Raw genomic sequence first — 19,895 nt, forward strand, 5'->3', positions numbered from 1 at the left:
TAATTTATTGTATTATGCATTAGTCACTTTGATGTTAAAAACGTGGCCAAGCCACGTGAGTTTCAAGTGTTAAATAAAAAGTTAAGTCAAAGACGGTACAGAGCTTTTTAATTACCTGCGGCTTCCTCGACTTCTGTACGAGTAGTAATTATTCCCGTCGAACTGGACCGGCGCTCCGTCCTTCAACATTTCGACGTTGAGTTGAATTTCACAGTTTCTGCCTTGGAAGCCGTCGGGGCAAATGCACTTATATTCGTTCAGAAGTGGTATACAAGATCCATTATTTTTGCACGGAGTTATACCTGGTGATATATCATTGTATATTACCTATATTCATAAACCGACTGCGCCATCTAACTATTTTATTTTCGGCAACGCACCTTTATCAGTATCATTAATAATAATAAGTCGGTTTTCTGTTGAAATTACATTCATTTAATTGACTAATTGTTAAACATAAAAAGTAATGATTAACACAAAAATTAAATGCTAACACTATCGTAAACTCGACAAACCTACCTTTGTTTTGATATTGTGCTCAAACAGAATCAAATATACATAGAACCTATTAGGTAATATAGTAATTGCTTCCCAATACCAATTTAGGTAATTGCACTGAATTATAAATTACATACATAGGTACCTACTCGTCATAATTTTGTCAAGGTATATCAAACGTCTTAAATATCAAACTTACCAATTCCACAGGGCGATCCAACGTACTTAGTAACCCCGCTAGTAGCGCAAGGTAGCTTATCTTCCTCCTGTACTATAGCGCATTTTGCCGTGTCCCCATTGTACAAAGAGAGCTGGTTGCCATTGACAAATACTTTTTGCACCGCGCCAATAAAACTGCTGATCACGCCTGACATTTTATGTGGACGGATGTAAGCACTGAAAGTGCAAAAAAGAAGTAAATAGAAGTTACGGGGCGATTCTGCCAAGTCTGAATAGATTAAATGAGTGAATGAAAGTGTAAAACTCAAGAATTCTCATACACATCACGCACTTAACTTATTCGCGGCAGCTTTCGTGAATTTAACTGTAGAGGAGTATAAATGGTGTATGTGTACTTACGGTAAAGACCCAATAAAGAGTGGTAGTGTTAATTCCAAATGAGTAAGTGGCGGCAAAGATGAACCCCGTTGTGTGGGGTGGTGGTCCAACTGCAGGCTACCGTGGCGGCCGGCGCGGGTCACGCGAGCGCGGTGCCAACGACCCTTCTCTATCGGTACTGGAGACCTAAATCGAACAAATTCAATTTAAAACTCTGCAAGTAAGTAAGTATTGTAATCAAAACGAAAGTCAAAGAACACATCGAGTTAATTAAATAAGTTACATTCGGTAAGTTTTGTTCTCTTAATTAATTTTCATGAGAGCCAATTTATTACTGAGTCTTTGTTTCCAAATTGAAAGTTTACTTACGTGATATTGGCAACACCACTCCCCAGATTGTACCTAAATTGGAGGTATCCATTAACCAAGTTAATCGTTATGAAATCCCCCTTGGCTTTATTAGACTGGCCGGTGTAAAGGAGCATCCCTGAGAGTCTGTTCGTTAAAAACCAGATTTCAATGCGGAACGCTTTCCCCAGCCCTTCGAGTGGCAATAATTCGATGTAGCTCGTCCCATTGAACTGGGGAATCCACGACTCTTGTATAATGTTTACATCTGTAAATAATTAGGTTTGGTGGTACAGCCTTATTTTACTGTGTGTATATAAATAATATTAATTGTTAATGCATGATTATGTCAGGTCAACGTACGTCAATAACTTATAATACCATACAACATTTGCTGAAGTAAACACGTACATATAAGTTATTTACAAGATTAAAATGCAATCACATTGGGTCGTTCACCTTCTACGGTCGCCGAATCAAAGTCTGAAGTTGAAGGCAACCGACTTTTTATTCAGTCGGCGAACAATCCAGTGTAACTTCACCACAAGGAAATCAATTTATGTCTCACCGCATGGCTAATCTAGAATAAACTCGTAAGATACGAGTCTATTCTAGATCTAACTTAACATTCGTCATTTCGAATAAATCGTAAACATTCGTTAAGATAGACCAGCCGGCGTATTATGGACGGTTTTACCCACGTGATAAAATAACTGTCACTTTTTAACACCGCGGGATAGAAAGTGACGGACAACGTTTATCAAGCTGTCATGTAGACATGAACGACCATCATATCGTACAGTTTGCATTTTCTCGAAAACTGACAACTGTAATCACTAAGTAACTATATGAAATCTCATTGCTTTGATTAATAGGTCAAATCATCGATTGTTTTATTTAACTCCTACCCATATCACAATGATATTAAAAAGTTACAAAAATGCCTACAATATACGTCTAACACAACAGAGGGGTAGTGGCTGAAAGAAACCCTTAAGGATTTCGACCCTAATCTTAAAAAGTTTATCTTGAAATAAACAATTCTTAAGCGTTATATAATGTCAAAACGGCTAAATGTGAAAAGTGTATTTTCATGTACATACTTAGGTATCGGAATGAATAGAATTATTGTAAAAATACCGTTATTGCAAGTATTTCCGTTGGAGCCAATTTCTCCTCCAAACAAACAGCGACACACATGGCCGCCGACGGGTCCGATGTCGCACAATAGCCCCTCATCATATCCGCAGGGATTCGATTCACATGGATCTAATCTCTCGTCACAATTGGCTCCTTGAAATTCGATAGGGCAGATACAAGTATATTCCGTTGCCGATCCCTCTATAGATCTACACGTGGCCCCGTTCTTGCACGGCATACTCATACACGGATTAGATTGGCACTCTCGAACATTCTCCATAGACACGACTAATGGGTCCGGCCTTCCCAATTTCTTTGTCACTTGATGACGTATTATTCTTAAGTATTTCACGCACCCGATAAAACCACTCCGTGTGCCGATATTATCGAAAATCCTGCAAAGATATTTGTTATATGTTAATACCGCGTTATTGGTTTTTATAAAAGATATCGAAGGATAATAAAAGGAATTCCTTTGGCTGAACAAAGCCTAAGTACCTAATAAATTGAGACAATAAACATACTTGGAGTAGTTAGAAGGTACGTTGCCCACGTAAGCGTCATCGGCTAAGTCCAGAGCCTTTAGATGTCCGCTAGATTGTCCTACAACGTCTTCCATATCGTCAACAGATAATATGCCATCTCGATGATATCTTTTTGCAGATACTTTGTGATACTCGTTCAATGTAATCTTTTCCAAAGAAGTCAGGACTAATGCTCCGTTACCAAGATTGTACCTGATGATAAAATAACACAGAGTTACTTCCTGCATCTGTAAAATATTAGTTACAAAACAAATAAAACATCAATCACGTTTTACTAAACTTACCTGAACTCTATATATCCATTTACCAAGGCGAGAGAAACAAAATCGCCCGATCCATCGTATTTCTGCTGATTGTACAATATGACGCCATTTTCAGTGAAAGCCTTAAATTCGATATCGATATTCAGCTTGTGGTACGCCTTCAAAGGTTTAAGGCGGATGAAAGAAGAGCCATCAAAGAATGGTGTCTCTATGTAAGGTGTCAGGCTATCTTTTATAAGATATTCGCAGTTCATTCCAGTATAAAGTCCGGTGCAGACGCAAGCGTAAGTCGATCCTGGCAGGTCGACGCAGCTACCTAAGTTATAGCACGGATCTGATAGGCACGCGCTGTATTCCTCGGTCGTCTCTTGAGTCATTTGCTCTGGAATAAAACATTGATCTTACCGACCTCGATAACTTAGATTAGATATCACCGGGCTACCGTTCATATTATTAGCATTTACGTCACGAATGTTGTGCGATACAATTATTTCTATAGTTCAAGTCCAAACTATCGTGTTAAATAACTTACTTGAATGTATCTAGTAGGTACATATTTATATTATACATTAATTTTACAATAGTTTTTAAGTAAATTGATCTTATAATTCTACAAAAGATAAAAGTCCTCCTCTGAAAATAGCTTCGAAAATAAAGGTAGGTAAGTAAGGTGGTGGTACTAGTGTTCGACATGCTAATGCCCAATAGATGACACCCTGCTGTCACCTCTATTAACAATGACTTAAGTTTCAAGATGACATGTCCTGGGACCGCGTCGAGCACCAGTACCACAACTTTACAGGCATAAGTATTCATGAAAAGTTAAATTCCCTGTATCACGTCGCGGCATTTCATTTAACTTTGTCATAGCTGATCTAAAGCGAGCATGCGGTTACTAAGAGCGAGTTCATTTCGGGACCAAGCGAGGCTTGAGCGGATGTGAAAATGGAACGAACGCGTCAGAGAGCTATGTATTATAGTTCGCACGTAATTGGCTTCGTATACGGGAATTTTTATTCAAAACAATAAAATTCCTAGCACGCTTAAAGTACAAAATGTTTCGCTTAAAAAGCAACACAATAATATAGTTTCCAGCAGAGCAACAACAAGTAATAAAACTCGTTACTTCTATATATTTTTATTTTCCCATTGTTTTTCGTAGTTGCCTTCCTTTGTAGGAAGGTATTTTTTAATGAAGTGTGTATTTTAAAGAGTTCCTATGCATTTTATGAGAAAGGTTTATTTTAGGTAATACTGCAAAAACTGCATTAAATATGCGCAATTGTTTACATTCAGCTATTTGGTACTTTAAGTTAAAATGCAACATTATATTTGAATGGAATTTATCCCGGTAATATTAAACAAAATATAATTATAAATTATTGACCTGTGTTGTTCATATTAAGTTGAGTAGTTAAAAGTATTTTGACTCGACGTCTGTAATTTGGCAGACTAATTATTAACAAAGTTATTTCTCGAAGAAATTCGATAATGTACTTACTGGTCACAATATCCAGATCTTTATTCATTATGACCAGACATAGGTTTTCCCTTAAGTGTTAAAAAAGAATAGGGAGAAGTAAAGTAAGAAACCTATACTACCTAATAGGTACAATGTGTGTGTGCATGCAGTCAAAACCCTAATAGTATACTTAATGTGAATCTCTCATTTAAGTGAAGTTTGTATACTTTCTTATGAGAATAAAGATTCTTGAACCTGTATAGTGAACGTTAGTGTTAATAGTGCGACAATAGCTAGGGAAGAACTGGAAATAATCAGTGTATTGATGTAAATACTTTTTCTGAAATACCTATTTAGGTACTAGGGTGATTGGCGACTTATTATAATAAAGGTAGGTAAGGGGCTTGCTTGACCCGACGGAATGACCAGTATGATGTGGCAATTCACAGGTCACCAAGCAGCGCGCCGATCGTGGCCGTTGTCGCTTTTTATATAACATTGAACATGACTCACCGACACACCCCTTTCGATGTTGCGCAGGCTGGTAGCCGGCGCGGCACACGCACGCGCTCCGGGCGCAGCGAGCGCCGGGCAGCGCGGCGCAGTCGCCGTCCTCGGAGCACAGGTCGCCCAGCAGCGCGCCCACCGCGCCCACCGTAGCCGTGGTCGCTGTTTGTGCACCTAACATTCAATTTAATGTTGCCTTTTGGTTCTGATATCCAATGATGAGTGGGTTAATAGAATATGAAGCTTGTTTCCACGAACATTTAACATTTTATTATACCTGGTCAAGTAAATAAATATATTGTTATTACTACTCGTACCGCTCCGTATTAGACGTGATCTCATGTTGTAAGAAGTTAAACTCTTGTATGTGTATTTATTTTGATTTAACAATTTGTAGGTTGTACCTTTGAACATTGACACTGATATATGATTGATTATAGTTTTGAAACATAATTGTCTTCTCGAAATCTTATTGAATTTCCACCCTATTGCATTGCAAATAATATTACTCAAATATCTTCTCCTTCTAATAAGTAACATTTCAGTCATACATTAACGGACAATAAAGCAACCTTTCGTAAATGAGACGTGGGATTTGGAAAACCTTCAACATCAATAGTAGCAGGTCGAGTTTTAGTCCGAAGTTGAGTAAAGCTTGTGCCCTAACGAGGTCTTCGTTATCACGCGTTGTAACTTGGCAGCACTAGACCATTCCAATTCCCAGTTAAAAGTTTTAATATTGTAAACTAAGGAGTTTAAATTCATTTATACGGGTATTAGGTATCAATTCAGCCAGATTAAATATTATGGCCGAAAAGCTGACTGGCTTTGTAGAATCTCGTTGGCTTTCCTACGGATCTATTATGTACAGCAAGCTGCAAAATTGCATGGACACATTATTAATGAATTCATTCATAAGTGGCCATGAAATTATGCGGCTGGGCGTACGTACGTGGTACTACTTAACAAGAAGACCACACGATTTTCACTCAAAAGGCAGTTTGCCTGTGACCGCGGACGTAATGTCAAGTTCGAAACGTCAGGCCAAATAATAAACGTAAGTGTACGCGATTATATCCCGATTCAGTTTTATAAATTAAGAATGCCACACATGCTAAGTGGCTTTACTCACTGCGCGTTTTTGCAGCATAAGTTACGTTTCAGTCTTAATGCAGTAGCGATAATATTCTTAACATAAATACCTACTGTCGGTGTCGCGATACATTCGTGCGTTTGAATCGCTGCAGAATAAATTAAAAGGGCTATAGTATTTTTCACATAGCTTGGGTATGGTGAAAGCTGTCATCTCTATACAATTTATCATCTTAAAACACAAAATATATATTGAGATGCAGCTGTCACAGTACCCATGCTAATTGAAAAAATACTATTTTTATAATAATTTTAATAATTTGTCAAAATACATGCTACGAAATTTATTTCCTGATTGATTGATATACCTACACACATAAAATCTAATAAACGTTAATTACTTCTGGCAAGTATTCCACAAATTAATCTTTTAATGAGAAAATTACTTTAACTTTAAATAATACATCACATGTTTCAGTGCTTAAATAGGACATCACGTACTCGTATAATTGTTTCCTTTGTGTGTTGGCATTTAGCAATTAGGTATATTAAACTACTAATATTAATCAGAACGGCGACAAAATTACATCCATTAAGGTACTTTCGATAACTGTGGCATGCTCGAAAATATGAAAATAACAATTATGATATGAACAAAATGAAAATAACTTCGAAAGAATGGAAGCCTATCACAATTTAATACCTAATAACGATTAAGCTGAATGTTCGAGGTGATAATTAAATATTACCTACACCAAAGACATATGTAACTCCGTATAAGATGAATAAAGTCTAAGGAAAAAACGTGCCTCGGAAGTCAAGAAAAAGTCATTCTCGGACAGATGGCGCAACACCTTTGGCCTATGGTCGGCTAGATAGCGTGACGACACCGTTTCATATTTAACAGTTTAAACACATAGGTATTAGTGAATGAACATGGGTCAAAATGATATAAAAATAATAAAATCATTTATCTATATATATTAATTTTTTTGATAGTTTTATACGTTTTCATTTTGAGTTTTAGTCGTGTGTCGATAGATGGCAGTAAATTTACTGTGACTACAAAATTTACTATGACAGGACCCCTCTATACTATCTATTCTCTTTGCCTACACAGTAATTATTTAGCTAGGCGCGTTGGTATTTTTTTTTCTCTAACAACATTTACCACGACTATTTAAAGATAAAATAATAATCACCCGGAAATTTTACTGAACTGAACTGAGGTTATATTTATAACCTCAGTTATTTTACTTATTCTTATATAAATTGAATGTCGCTTCAACTCACGCGTAATTAAAATTGTAAAGGCAGCGGAATGGAGGCTCAGAGCAATCATAACGTGAAATAGCGATACACACAAAAAGTATCATTACATACATAAAATAGCAACAACAAGGCCTGGGTCTCCTGTTGACATCGTACGCCTCGTTGTGGTTACTGTTTTCTTGTAACAATACGACGCTGCTATTTGCAGCGTGCGATGTCAAATGGAGACATAGGTACCAATAAATACATCATTCATATGGGTTCCAATACCAAATAAAAAACTCACCCTTAAACTTTTGTCCCATGGGGCTCCCGTCGAAGTCGCTGGGTGTTTCTTTTTTCGGCCAATCGTACTTGTTGTACTTGTCAGGGTTAAGCAGGTGCCTGGTGGACTTGGAGGCGGCGCCGTCGTCTTGTTGCGTGAACTGTATCGGCGAGGACGGCCTCAGCGGGCCCGCCGTGCCAGCCACCTCAGACAGCTTGCACGGCCCGAACGCTTGTACTACAATGTCTTCTTGCGTGCGACACGCTTGCAACTTCAGGTGACACTCTGATTCATAAGTTTTGCCGTCGCTGCCGCATACCTGTTGGTTGACTCGGTATTAAATTTGCTTCAAATAATTCGCTACGTTATAAAGTTTTAACAGCGTTTACGTGAGCTGTTTAACGAGCGCTTTAGAAGTTCGTAAATAACCACTTCACATACCTACCCCGATAATAAGTGGCAAATGAACAAGTTACCTACATTTCAGATTTTTAAAAGTTTTCGCAAATTGTTTACTCGCAAACTACCTGTGGATTTAGGAGGATTTTTTTTACAAATTGAAGTACATACATATCAATTTTTCCATAATGCTCTCTTAAATCGACTGCCCCCAGTCCAGCAACACGAACTACGTATGTGCGAGTTTTCTGGAGAGCAGCCAAATACGTTTCTATCGTAACATTTATGTCAAAATGTTCATTGTAAGGAAGGTAACAAGTTTTAATGAATCCAATTTTCACACGAAATGTTCATGAGTTTCAGCTTAGTGTAGGTACCTAATCCAATCAGGATTACGATATTTTTTTTGAGTCAGTCTTAATGTCTGAACTATGACGTTCAGTATAGTAATTTATAACTTAGCAGTTGGACCATATAAATAATTACTAAGCAACTTAACCCACAAAGGAGGTCGGGACATAAATAGACTCAATTATCGCCAACATCAACTAACAACGTGAGAAAACCTAAAGTTACTTTCCTGTCGAAGGTAAAGTAGGAAGACTAGGAAGATATACCTAAAGAAAACACTATTCATCTTACGAGAGAAGATTAACTAACTAGGTTATAGGCAAAGAGTAGTGTTTTGTGTTCACAGCACTTACGAGCATATTATTATCGCTGTCAGGACAAGGCGCCGCAGTGCACTCGCAGAGCGCGCCGCCCGTGCGCTCGGTGCACACCGCGCCGAAATAGCACGACAGTTCCGCGCAAGACTGCGCTACGCCGCCGCTTTCCGCTGCGCGAGAATACAAAGTATTAGCTAATTGAAATCATACTTGAGTCTAATTAAATCGAAATCTTAAATAAACAATACAATGTTTATTATTAAAAACTGAATAAAGTATCTAAACTCACGGTCAGCACAGCCGTTGGGTCCCAAACGCCGGCGATGGTCGGCGCAGACGGTGCACTTCTGGCCCTGCACGCCGGCGCGGCACACGCAGCGTCCTGTCATCTGCTCGCAGTCCTCACGCACGGACCCAAAAGCAGAGCAGCCACATGCTAAAGCAATAATTATAATGGTATACTGCCATAGTATTCATAGGAATTTCGTCTACTCATGTAACTGATCACTATATAAACGTAACTGCAAATTATCAGTTAGTAACTTCATGCTTTCGCCGCCGTTACTGAGGAAACTTAAAAAAAAAACACTTCATCACTTCTATTCCTTTTATTTACTCTATACTAAACACGTGCTACACGCATGCCAAGAAAGGCTTTCTGCCAGTGGGGACCTATTTTTGAGTAAAGGAGTCGTACTACTTCAGTTGTTTTAATTAATTATAGAATAGTAAATTATTAACTTCAGTATTAAGTTCTAATAGGGGCCCGGATCACTTTTAAGAATTTAATACAAGGCTGACTTCAGTTACTTCGTTAGGGACTTTTATTTAGGTACCTTAAGAAAAGGTAGGTCTAGTTGTATGAAGGTATTAAGAAAAAATGCCTACATGCTAGTTAAGTACTAGTGCACTAAAGAAAGTAATAATCATGAACGCAGCGTTATTTTAATTTTAATTTTAATACTGTTTATTTAAAATATGCACAAAAAAAATATGGTAGTCTGTGAAGTCGGTTTACGGACGATAATTTTGCGTGATAACGTCATAAGAAAACATTACCATTACATTACGTAACGTTATCAGTCTACAACGTTACCATGGAGATTTGTCCACAACGTGACACTTTTTCGTGCATGCTACCAGCGATCATCAATTTATAAAACGTTATCACGTCAAAACAGACTAAATTGCTATGTATTCAGTTTCTTTATATTTTGTAACTTACTTAGTTCGACAGTTACTCAAGTCGTTGATGATTTATTTCTCAAAAGTTGCGCCGGGACTAATACCAAGCAGATTTCACTTTTGATGGAGATATTACGATACATTATAAACAAAATTTCAACTAAAAGTTTCTTATTACCTATTTTATGCATTTATCCCCTTAGCTTCTGCCTGCTTCTTTGTCTGCGTGAAATAATGATGATGATTGATAAAAACTATCCTATGTCCTTCCCCGGACCTCATACTATCTCCATACCTAGTTTCATGTAAATAGGTTCAGCGGTTTAAGGGTAAGAAGGTAACAGATAGACAGACGAATAGACAGAGCTGATATGTGTGGATTTATAATATTAAGTAGGATATAAACAAAAACAGTACTTATCGAGTATTAAACAGTATTTTGTGGCAGCCCAAAACAATGTCCGGTACCTATAGGGCAAACGAAAAACCACAAGAGAGGGATTCGAGTCTAAACCGTTTCATTTAATTTGATGGAGCATACGTACGTATACATCCCGTGTGTCCTGAGCCGATCCTCGGCAGCCCCCAGTAGCCGGGCTCGCAGCGGTCGCATTTCAGCCCGCCCACTCCCGGCCGGCACGCACACTGCCCGCTCTCGTCGCACCGATCTGACACCGATCCGAGCCGGTTGCAGCCGCAACTAGAGCCAGTTATCGGACACCCCTCCTCGTTAGGACCCGCCGCCGCCGTCACGCCATCCGAGCAACACCCGAACCCGCTTTCCGAGCAACCCCCCTTCTTATCTTCATACTGCTTCGTGTCGTCTGTATAAAGTCATGAAAATAACTCAAATAGCTCGCATGTGTTTGCGGTGTCAACAAATAAAACACATAAATGTATAAGTCGGGGCAAAGGTACAAAGCGGTAACAGCTAGCGTGATTGTACCCTATTTACTCGCATCGCCGGTGCCGTAAGTATTTATTCCCTGACAAATCACTAGATATAAATGCAGAAAAGCAATAAATACAAGTTTCTATGTGAAAATAGTGTCTAAAATGAACATTTGTTGCAAAATAGCTAACATATAGTATAATGTATACTGATTGTGTTTGGTTATTCGAACCTATGCAATGAAAGTGCTTATTATTTTTAATAAGTATGATACATAAGATGCTTGAACTAAAGTGGTTTTTACTGTACTGTAAGAGACAATATCCGAACATTCTTTCGAATCCATTTTGTTGTTTAAATGTTCTGTGTCACAGTTTTAAACAAACTTATGCTTACTTTTCGGGCAACACCTTGCTGCAGTTAGGGTAATATGGCAGTAGCTGCCGACCGGACAATCTTGTCGGTGCGGACCGTTACCGCAATCTATCTCAAGTCCCGTGGTCGGCTCGACCATCGCCTTACTGTTACCGCAAGGCCGGACCTCCATGCCTGTAAAGCAAGCTTTAGTTAAACAGGCTGTTAATTTACTTAGAATAGATTTAACCGAAACGAAATTAGTTTCTATACGAGTTTCAAGTTTGTTGTTAAACATGCAGATACAAACCTTTGCATAAATCAAGTGGTCGCAGCCTTAGCTCGAGTTGTTTTTGGCAGCCCTCTTTTCGCATTGCACACATACTGGGATAAAGTCTGAAGTCGGAAGCGCAGACCGGGAAGTATTCGTCGTCTGGCGGGCATTCAAAGAGGCAGGAGCAGCGGGGGTACTGGTCAGCGCCGATCTCGCAGCTGGCGCCGAAGTCGCAGCGGATATCGCGGCAAGCCGACGGATCCGCTGTGCCGAACTGATCGGTCGCACCCGAGGAATCCGTCGACCCTTCGTCCGCCTCGGTCGTGGTCACCGCGGTCGTAGCTACCCACCCAAATATTTGCGTGTTAGTCGAGCGATAAAGCGGAAAGTTAGTTAATTGATCGAGGATGGGTCGCTTTATTGGAATTACTGCTAACAACCGAGTTGATGACGGTCTATGGTAAATATTTTGACTGTGCCAACCCGTCAGCTTTTAGAAAATTGGATCATACTAATTTTAGTTAAAATATATTCCCATTCCTCACAGAAAGTTCATGAAGATGCGGCAGAAAAATTATGAATGTGTGGTAAATACGTACTCATTGCAATGGGCGGTACAACCGCAAGCCTATCTTTGCAGTCTCCATAGAAAATAACGTGAAGAGTGTTGGCGGGTGACAGCTGGCATGCGGCTTTTTGGAGTTCACACTCGTTGTAGTAGGTCTGCATGTTGCTCCCGCAGACCGGCTCGCGCGCCGCGCCGGTGCAGTCGCTGGGGCAGACGCACTCGCCCGCGGCACAACGGGCTCCAAACGAGCATTGAACGTTCTCGCATAAAGCTATTAAAAAAAACAATAAAAATGTAGTGGCTAAAATATAAATACCTACATAAAAATGGACTGCCCATCGGATCAAATTTCAGTAGATTATTAGGGCTCCGTAATACTCGGAGGTTACACTCTGAACCCTTAAAATCATAATACAAACTACTACCCGATTCGAACTTTAAGATACGTCAATTAATAGATCTAGAAACGATATGGATTAGTTGTGTCAGTGTCAAAAGTGACGTTTTTGTTTGAAGAAACGTCACATTTGCCACTGACATATCTAATACATATCGTTTCTAGATCTATTAACTGACGTATCTTAAAGTTCGAACCGGGCCGCTACTCACTGCTGGTTATTGTAAAAAAGGAGAGTTTTGACTATGAGTCTCTACATTAACTGTTTATTAATACGGTTTGGGTACCTACTTACAAAACCATGGATGATACCTTGGTACCAATGATAATCCCTTTTAACCGACTTAACAAAACTTAAGACGAAACATTTATCATACAAACAAGATATCAAAGGTTTTGTCCGACGTTAAGTACACCGTCATAATAATAAAAGATTTTACAACGCTTGCGTTGCCGGGATATTACGACTTAAATTCCTTGTCGTCTAAAAGTTTGCGGACGGTACGACTGGAGGCAATCTATTTAGTCTGGCAATTTTTAGCATATTATTCTACTCATTCTATCTCGAAGAACAAACAACTCTTCTCTTTCTAGAGCATAGCAGCAAGGGAAGACATCCGTGCAAATTTAATAACGATTGTTTACCACTTCCCGCAAAATGAAAGTCTTGAGAAAGCAGCCGATTAATACTCGAGGAGAAAATGAAAGCGATATTTTACCAGATATTTAAAGTACGCTTCTGTTTGCTTGGAGAAAAATATACCCACGGATTGTGCGAGTGCGTTCAAAATATTTATGTCCGTTGATTCTATGTACATTATTTACTAATGTTATACGTAAGCGTTGTTTTCAAATAATTTAAAGGATACATGCCACAAAGGTGATGTCGTTAAGTTGGCTTCGTTTCGGACATACGAAGCGATGGAGAACTTTAATCCGGTATCGATCTTTAATCCCCCTAGTAAAGTAAAACCGAGTGAGCTCTATAAAATACCTAGCTAAAAAAGGTTTCATTCAAATTCTCCTTGAAGATGTATCTGATTTAGTCTTTTTTCACCTCAGCAGCTCGAACAAGGGTACTTTGCTTCTTAAAAATAGTGAGCAAAATGCGATTTTGCTCACTGAGTGAGACAAAATGACATTCAAGTGACCTTTATAGTCAAATGTCATTTCAACATGCGGGGTCTAATACAAGTTCGAAATACTTGGGTTCTATTATCTCTGTCCCTTTCACACTGTTAGCAAAAAGAAACAGACGAAAAAAAGTTCAAACGACATTCAACGGTATATTGACTGTTTATAATAGACCCCCGAAAAACTTCAGAACGCATCGTTCCAAACCACGTATGAGCTCCGTACGAGTATGAATTCTAAATAATTATTTAATTAAAATAAAGTTTAAGATTTGATAAAAATACTATATTTTAGGTATTTTATTGTACAATTAAAATAATGAACTCAAAAAATACACAGATTATCACGCAAAATTAATTATTTTACTTTTAAGAATTTCTACTATAGTTGACAAATAGTACGTATCCGCAATTCGGACCGTATCTTACAAAGTTCTTTTATTACAAAAAAATTGTTGGTTGAAGTGTCAGTTGATGTTTCTTTATTTCCATATTATTTTACTGAAATTTATTATTACGTTTTGTTTTTGTGTTAGATTGCGGTAATTAAACTTAATTGTTTGTATATCTTAAGAAAACATGAGTGCATAGGTATTAAGAAACGAAGAAGGATTACATTTTTCAAGTTGTTTAATAGGTATGTTCTCACTGCTAAGGTGTGAAAAATTTTGTGTACTACACGAGATCAAAGTTATTTACATCTCGTGCGCTTTTGAGTCCCTTACTACGCTCAAGATTCTAAATTAGATTCACTCGCTACGCTCGTGAATCTATTATAGAATCTTTCGCTTGCACGTGACTCAAAATAAGCACTCGCAGAAATATCAAACTTTGATCTCTTGTTGTACAAATAACTATTGCTCTTCAGGTGTCCTTTTTACTTTTTGCGTGAAAGTGACTTTAACTTACTGGGTACAGTGGGAACCTAAAAGGCCGATGAAAGCTAAATTGTAGATATATAAAAAAGAGAAAGACAGATAGATGGTCTTTAAGAGCAACTTAGTACAGAAACTATAATATACAACCAGAAGACTTTTCCTTATATAAGATTTATAAACTACTTTCCACTTCCCACATCAAAAATTTATCATTTTTTTAGGGTTCCGTACTCAAAGGGTAAAACGGGACCCTATTACTAAGACTCCGCTGTCCGTCCGTCCGTCCGTCTGTCACCAGGCTGTATCTCACGAACCGTGATAGCTAGACAGTTGAAATTTTCACAGTTGATGTATTTCTGTTGCCGCTTTAACAACAAATACTAAAAACAGAATAAAATTAAGATTTAAGTGGGGCTCCCATACAAAAAACGTGATTTTTGACCGAAGTTAAGCAACGTCGGGCGGGGTTAGTACTTGGATGGGTGACCGTTTTTTTTGCCGTTTTTTGCATTATGGTACGGAACCCTTCGTGCGCGAGTCCGACTCGCACTTGCCCGGTTTTTTAAGGTTCATCGTTGACAATGTTTTACAGTTGCCTTCCTCATTAGGCCGATATAAAACTCGCAAACTATTGACAGACGTAAACGGACAGACAGACTGACAGACGGACATCGGATGGTTAGCAATAAGATTCTTGTTCCTACGGAAGCGTAAAAAGAGTTTAAAATAATATAATTTGATGAAGATATACACCAATTGTTTACCGAGTTACAAGTGTTGCAACAGTAATTTGTCCGTGTGATTTTGTGTTGTACTCGTACCTATAAGCATTTAGACGTTAATGGTGCAGTATCCATAATTGGGGAGTATGTTTGTGGTCATAGTCCGTAATTAGATTGAGCCAATCGTGATTATTTAGAGTGGTTTACAAACATTTAATTTGTTTAATTATATTGTCAGTTTCAGTTTAGTATAACCATACTAATTAAATTTGTATACCACTACACCTTATAAAACAAAGCCCCCCGCCGCGTCTGCCTGTTTGTGTGTTTGTATGTTTGTTCGCGATAAACTCAAAAACGACTGAACGGATTTTCATGCGGTTTTCTCCTATCAATAGAGTGGTTCTTGAGGAAGGTGTAGGTGTATGATTCGTTAACGCGTGTGAAGCCGGGGCGGGTCGCTAGTTTCTATCATAGATTTAAGATTGATCAGTCAAATCAGTTAATCGTACGGCCTAATTGTAATTATAACCATACCCCGGCTTTCTGGTTGCGGGATTATTTTACGCTTCCCAAAACATAGGTAAAAACTGTGTCAAACAAAAACTATTTTAACATTTCTATATTAATAAGCACAGTTGGAGCTTAATACCTATTTTTAACTCATAGTTTGGTAACTATTTTACAATATGTAAACTATAATATGTAAAGTTATAAATACACGAAATTATTCCCGCACCCAAAAATCCGGGGTATGATTATAACCTTCAGGAAAATAATAGAATCAACGTAAAAAACTAAAGCCAACAATGTTGTCGTTCCAAAATAACGGCGGTTTGGTTTAACATTGTTTTTATTTTTGTTTACTCCTAACAGAAAAAACTCAAATAGGTTTTTCCCGCTTATGTGATTAACGGGAACGGAGGGATTTTTTAAAAGTGCCCATTGAGATTGGGAAAATCTTGTGTTCGACAGGCATTACACGAAAAGGAAGCTCGTTAAAAAGGCCAAAATTAGCTACTCAAACCCTTTTTTACAGGCAAGCTTTTATTTATGAAAGTCATTATGAGCTTACCAGAAGCAATTAAAAAAATGGAGGTCGTATTTCTATAGCAACCTAAAATTAAATTTAGTAACGTCTCGGGACACCGAAAATTAGAATCCAGGGAGCATTAGAACAGGAGTGTACCTAGTAGGTATTTAGCTTACGTACATTGAATCCAATTATTTTCAACCAAATCAAGACTTGAACAATTTATTTTAATTTAGTAAAGTATTTGACTCTAATTCCTGCTACTTTATTGATGCAAAGTATTTGAGCTAGTTAAGAAATAACTCTCACAATTTCAAAACAGGGCACAATTTATTTAGTTACTTTCCGATCTACCGAAACTATTCTAAAATTAAATAAAAAAATAGCATAAAATAATATTAGGAATAAAGAAAGAAGTCTTTCTGAAGATAGAGAAATGGGGAACCAGGATGTAAAAAATCTCTATATATGTAAGTACTCAAAATATTGAAATTTTCTTAGTCAAGCGCATAAATCAATCAAACAAAACTTTCTCCAATGAGGGTTATGATGTCGAAAAGCCCTTGAACAGTTCCTTTAGCTTAGCCCCTCTGGATAAACTCACAAATGCGATAATTACTTACTTAAATCTACTGACTACAATACAGGTAATTAATAATATGATAGGTATATTATACGAGCACATCTTGATTCGATATTAACGAGAATTGTAATGGTCCAATGCTTTTATCGCACGCTTAGTGTTATGCCAATCAAAAATAAATGTAGCAATGTACCTAATTAGACGCTCTTCGTACATCAACACAATAAATATAATTATTGCAGTCGTCATAATAATGAAATGCCTATTTACCATTGTCAATAGCATGGTTTCGGAATGTTTCATCAATATGAGGTTTAAAATGTCACACAGCCTTATCAGCCCGTTTAGCTTTAGGCGGTTCTGGATAAATAAATACAGTAATGTAGCCAGACTTATTGTACAGCCAACAAAATGATAACGTCTATAAACTGTCACAAGCAATGCGAGCAAATCGTTTGTTTCACGCACCGAAAGCGATTCACGTAAATATCAACGGATAGGTTGTCAGACGATAATGGTTTTAAAGGGATCAACCGGTCGTTTTGTTTGAAATTGAGTAAGTCTTCGAGTCAAATTGAATTTAGGGTTGCTTAAAACTATAACCATTTTTTATTCAACATTTCGGACGCATAAATCATTGATACAGAGACATATTTAAATTTTAATTGCGGGTATAAGGTGGGTAATAGTAGGTTTTTGGTGGTCGGCGATAAGCCGGAGGCCGGACACCTTCCTTGCCAGTTTTAAAATGAGATTCCACCAGTATGTGGAACAAGCATATTCAGTACAAAAATGTTTGTGCCGCACAGTGCCGCACACTGGTGGAATCCTAGCTTAACACAAGCAAAGCCACAAATAAAATCTTGGTAAGTATACAATATATTTTATAGGTCTATTGTATTTTAGTCATGTTAGAAAATAAAATAGCAGGACTTACCACAATCGCCTTTGTAAGCAACCCGCAGATTGGTTTGTTCACGGCACGCCGTTGAGTCCAATTCGCATTGCGATAGGTACGTCTGGCCATCGGTTCCGCATACCAGGCTTGTGTCCTACCAACAGTTTATGACTGAGCCAATCGTTCATTCTATAGTCACATTTACAAGCAGAACAATAAATTGTATTGCTTCGAACATGTTATAAGTATATGTACTACGGGTTGTCTTTTGAAAGATAATGAGCGACGAGCGACAATTGTTCGCATATACATATATATAATATAATACAGGGAAACTTTACTGCTCCTCTTTTTTTCGTAGGTACGATACGAGTACATCATGCCATTGAGTCGAAGCGATAACAAGTAAAAAAAACCTTTTTATTATGTTTTAAACTTCACTATACCAGCAAATTTTTGAGAAAAAAATATTTAAGACAGTTTTGCCGATCTTCGACAGTTTTAGATTACACTAAGTACCTACGCCGTCCAAGTAAAAAAAAATACAATGTAACAGTTTAGTTTTTACATAAAATCCGCCCGTAAAATTATCTATTCAGTTAAAACAATGTAAACATTTATTTCAGAATGGAACATTTAATTGATTTACACAACCTGTTGCCAGTTCGGGCATGTGTCCCGCGGATTCCCATGACAATTTATCCATTGGTAAGTATTATTAATTACCTGCGTCTCGGTGCAATTGTGGTTGCATCGGCATTCGGGACGGCCGGTGTTTTCGTTCAGGACACAGTCGCCACCGCCCTGACACACCATATCGGCGCAAGTTTCTGGACAAAGTTAAACAAGAGTTCCAATTGGCTGCATAAGTAGGGAATAAAACAATTCGCAAAAAGTATCTGACACACTCTAAGTAGTAACATCACAAATAAATTTATATTTCTCGAATTCGAGTCTCTGCTACAGTAATAATAACACAAAAAAGAAACACCTATTTTTTTTGACGCTTACTGACTGCATTTGACTGAACTATAGTGTGTAAATCCAATACGGACAATAAATTAAACCAGATATAGCGTACAAAAGACATACACTTAATTATGCCCCTGTAATTGATTTTTGAAAATTTACCGAGCACCAAATTACTTACTGCAAACATTACGAGACATGATATTACGAGATACGAGCTTTGACAGTTACTTCAAAAAGCTCGTATCTCGTAACTTGTGTGTTGCATTACATTGCGCGCCGAATTATTTTGTATGGTTCAAATTTTCATTGTAGGTAGCAAAATTTCAATTCCCAATATACTTCTAGGGTAAAATGCTAAAATCCTAAATGGTAACCACCGTTTCAATATTCGCCTGTATTGAATTTATACACTGTATAAATAGGAATCGAAGCACTCAATGACTTTCGGCTCGATTCGGGAAATGAATTAGAGATTAACTAGATACGATATAGTAAAGATATGTAACGTCCTTTACCTTTGGTAGATACCTTTGGTGGAACGTCACATGTTCCACGGAAAAAGGTACCTTTTGGCGGCTGGCGCTTACTTCGCATAGCGCCGAAATAATATTGGAGCGGCGTTAATAATAGCGTAAGCGCCAACCACCATAAGGTACCTTTTTCCGTGGAACATGTGACGTTCCACCAAAGGTATCTTTACTATATCGTATCTTGTTAATCTCTAATTCATTTCCCGAATCGCGCCGTTTGTTTTGCAAACGAGAATTTGATAACTTTCAACCGGGTTGATTTAAACGGCGTATTTTCATTCCATAGCTGCAATAACATCGTTAAGTGATTAGGTACTTATTAAATCACCATGGTTGCGATCTAGCTCTAAAGAATCTTCATCAATATCACTGAAATGCAAAAAAAAAGTTTTATTGATTGTAACGAGAGCCAGACGAAAATTATTTTTAAATAAAAAATCTTAATAGATTGTACTTGTA

General features: G+C 37.8%; 1 protein-coding gene across 7 annotated transcripts in view; it reads right to left on the reverse strand.

The window, feature by feature from the left end:
- LOC134789912 (agrin-like) overlaps positions 1-19,895 on the reverse strand; it is a 224,841-nt gene that overhangs the window by 2,823 nt on the left and 202,123 nt on the right. For 5 of the 7 annotated variants that reach the window (XR_010144131.1, XM_063760601.1, XM_063760598.1 and 2 more), the window contains 17 exons: positions 18,661-18,764; positions 17,974-18,088; positions 12,322-12,561; positions 11,759-12,064; positions 11,491-11,643; positions 10,748-11,026; positions 9,307-9,453; positions 9,054-9,187; positions 7,972-8,269; positions 5,328-5,495; positions 3,374-3,734; positions 3,069-3,281; positions 2,545-2,939; positions 1,426-1,672; positions 1,078-1,242; positions 698-894; positions 116-302 (listed from right to left, as the gene is read on the reverse strand). Coding sequence is in view for 6 of the 7 variants with exons in the window: in XM_063760601.1 (XP_063616671.1) it covers positions 116-302; positions 698-894; positions 1,078-1,242; positions 1,426-1,672; positions 2,545-2,939; positions 3,069-3,281; positions 3,374-3,734; positions 5,328-5,495; positions 7,972-8,269; positions 9,054-9,187; positions 9,307-9,453; positions 10,748-11,026; positions 11,491-11,643; positions 11,759-12,064; positions 12,322-12,561; positions 17,974-18,088; positions 18,661-18,764 (3,709 nt within the window). In the remaining variant the exon portion in view is untranslated. The remainder of the gene's footprint in view (positions 1-115; positions 303-697; positions 895-1,077; positions 1,243-1,425; positions 1,673-2,544; positions 2,940-3,068; positions 3,282-3,373; positions 3,735-5,327; positions 5,496-7,971; positions 8,270-9,053; positions 9,188-9,306; positions 9,454-10,747; positions 11,027-11,490; positions 11,644-11,758; positions 12,065-12,321; positions 12,562-17,973; positions 18,089-18,660; positions 18,765-19,895) is intronic. The other 2 variants (XM_063760599.1, XM_063760603.1) reach the window with 2 other exon arrangements.

The sequence above is a fragment of the Cydia splendana genome, chromosome 4, assembly GCF_910591565.1.
Source record: "Cydia splendana chromosome 4, ilCydSple1.2, whole genome shotgun sequence".
In the NCBI taxonomy this organism is placed as follows: Eukaryota; Metazoa; Arthropoda; class Insecta; order Lepidoptera; family Tortricidae; genus Cydia; species Cydia splendana.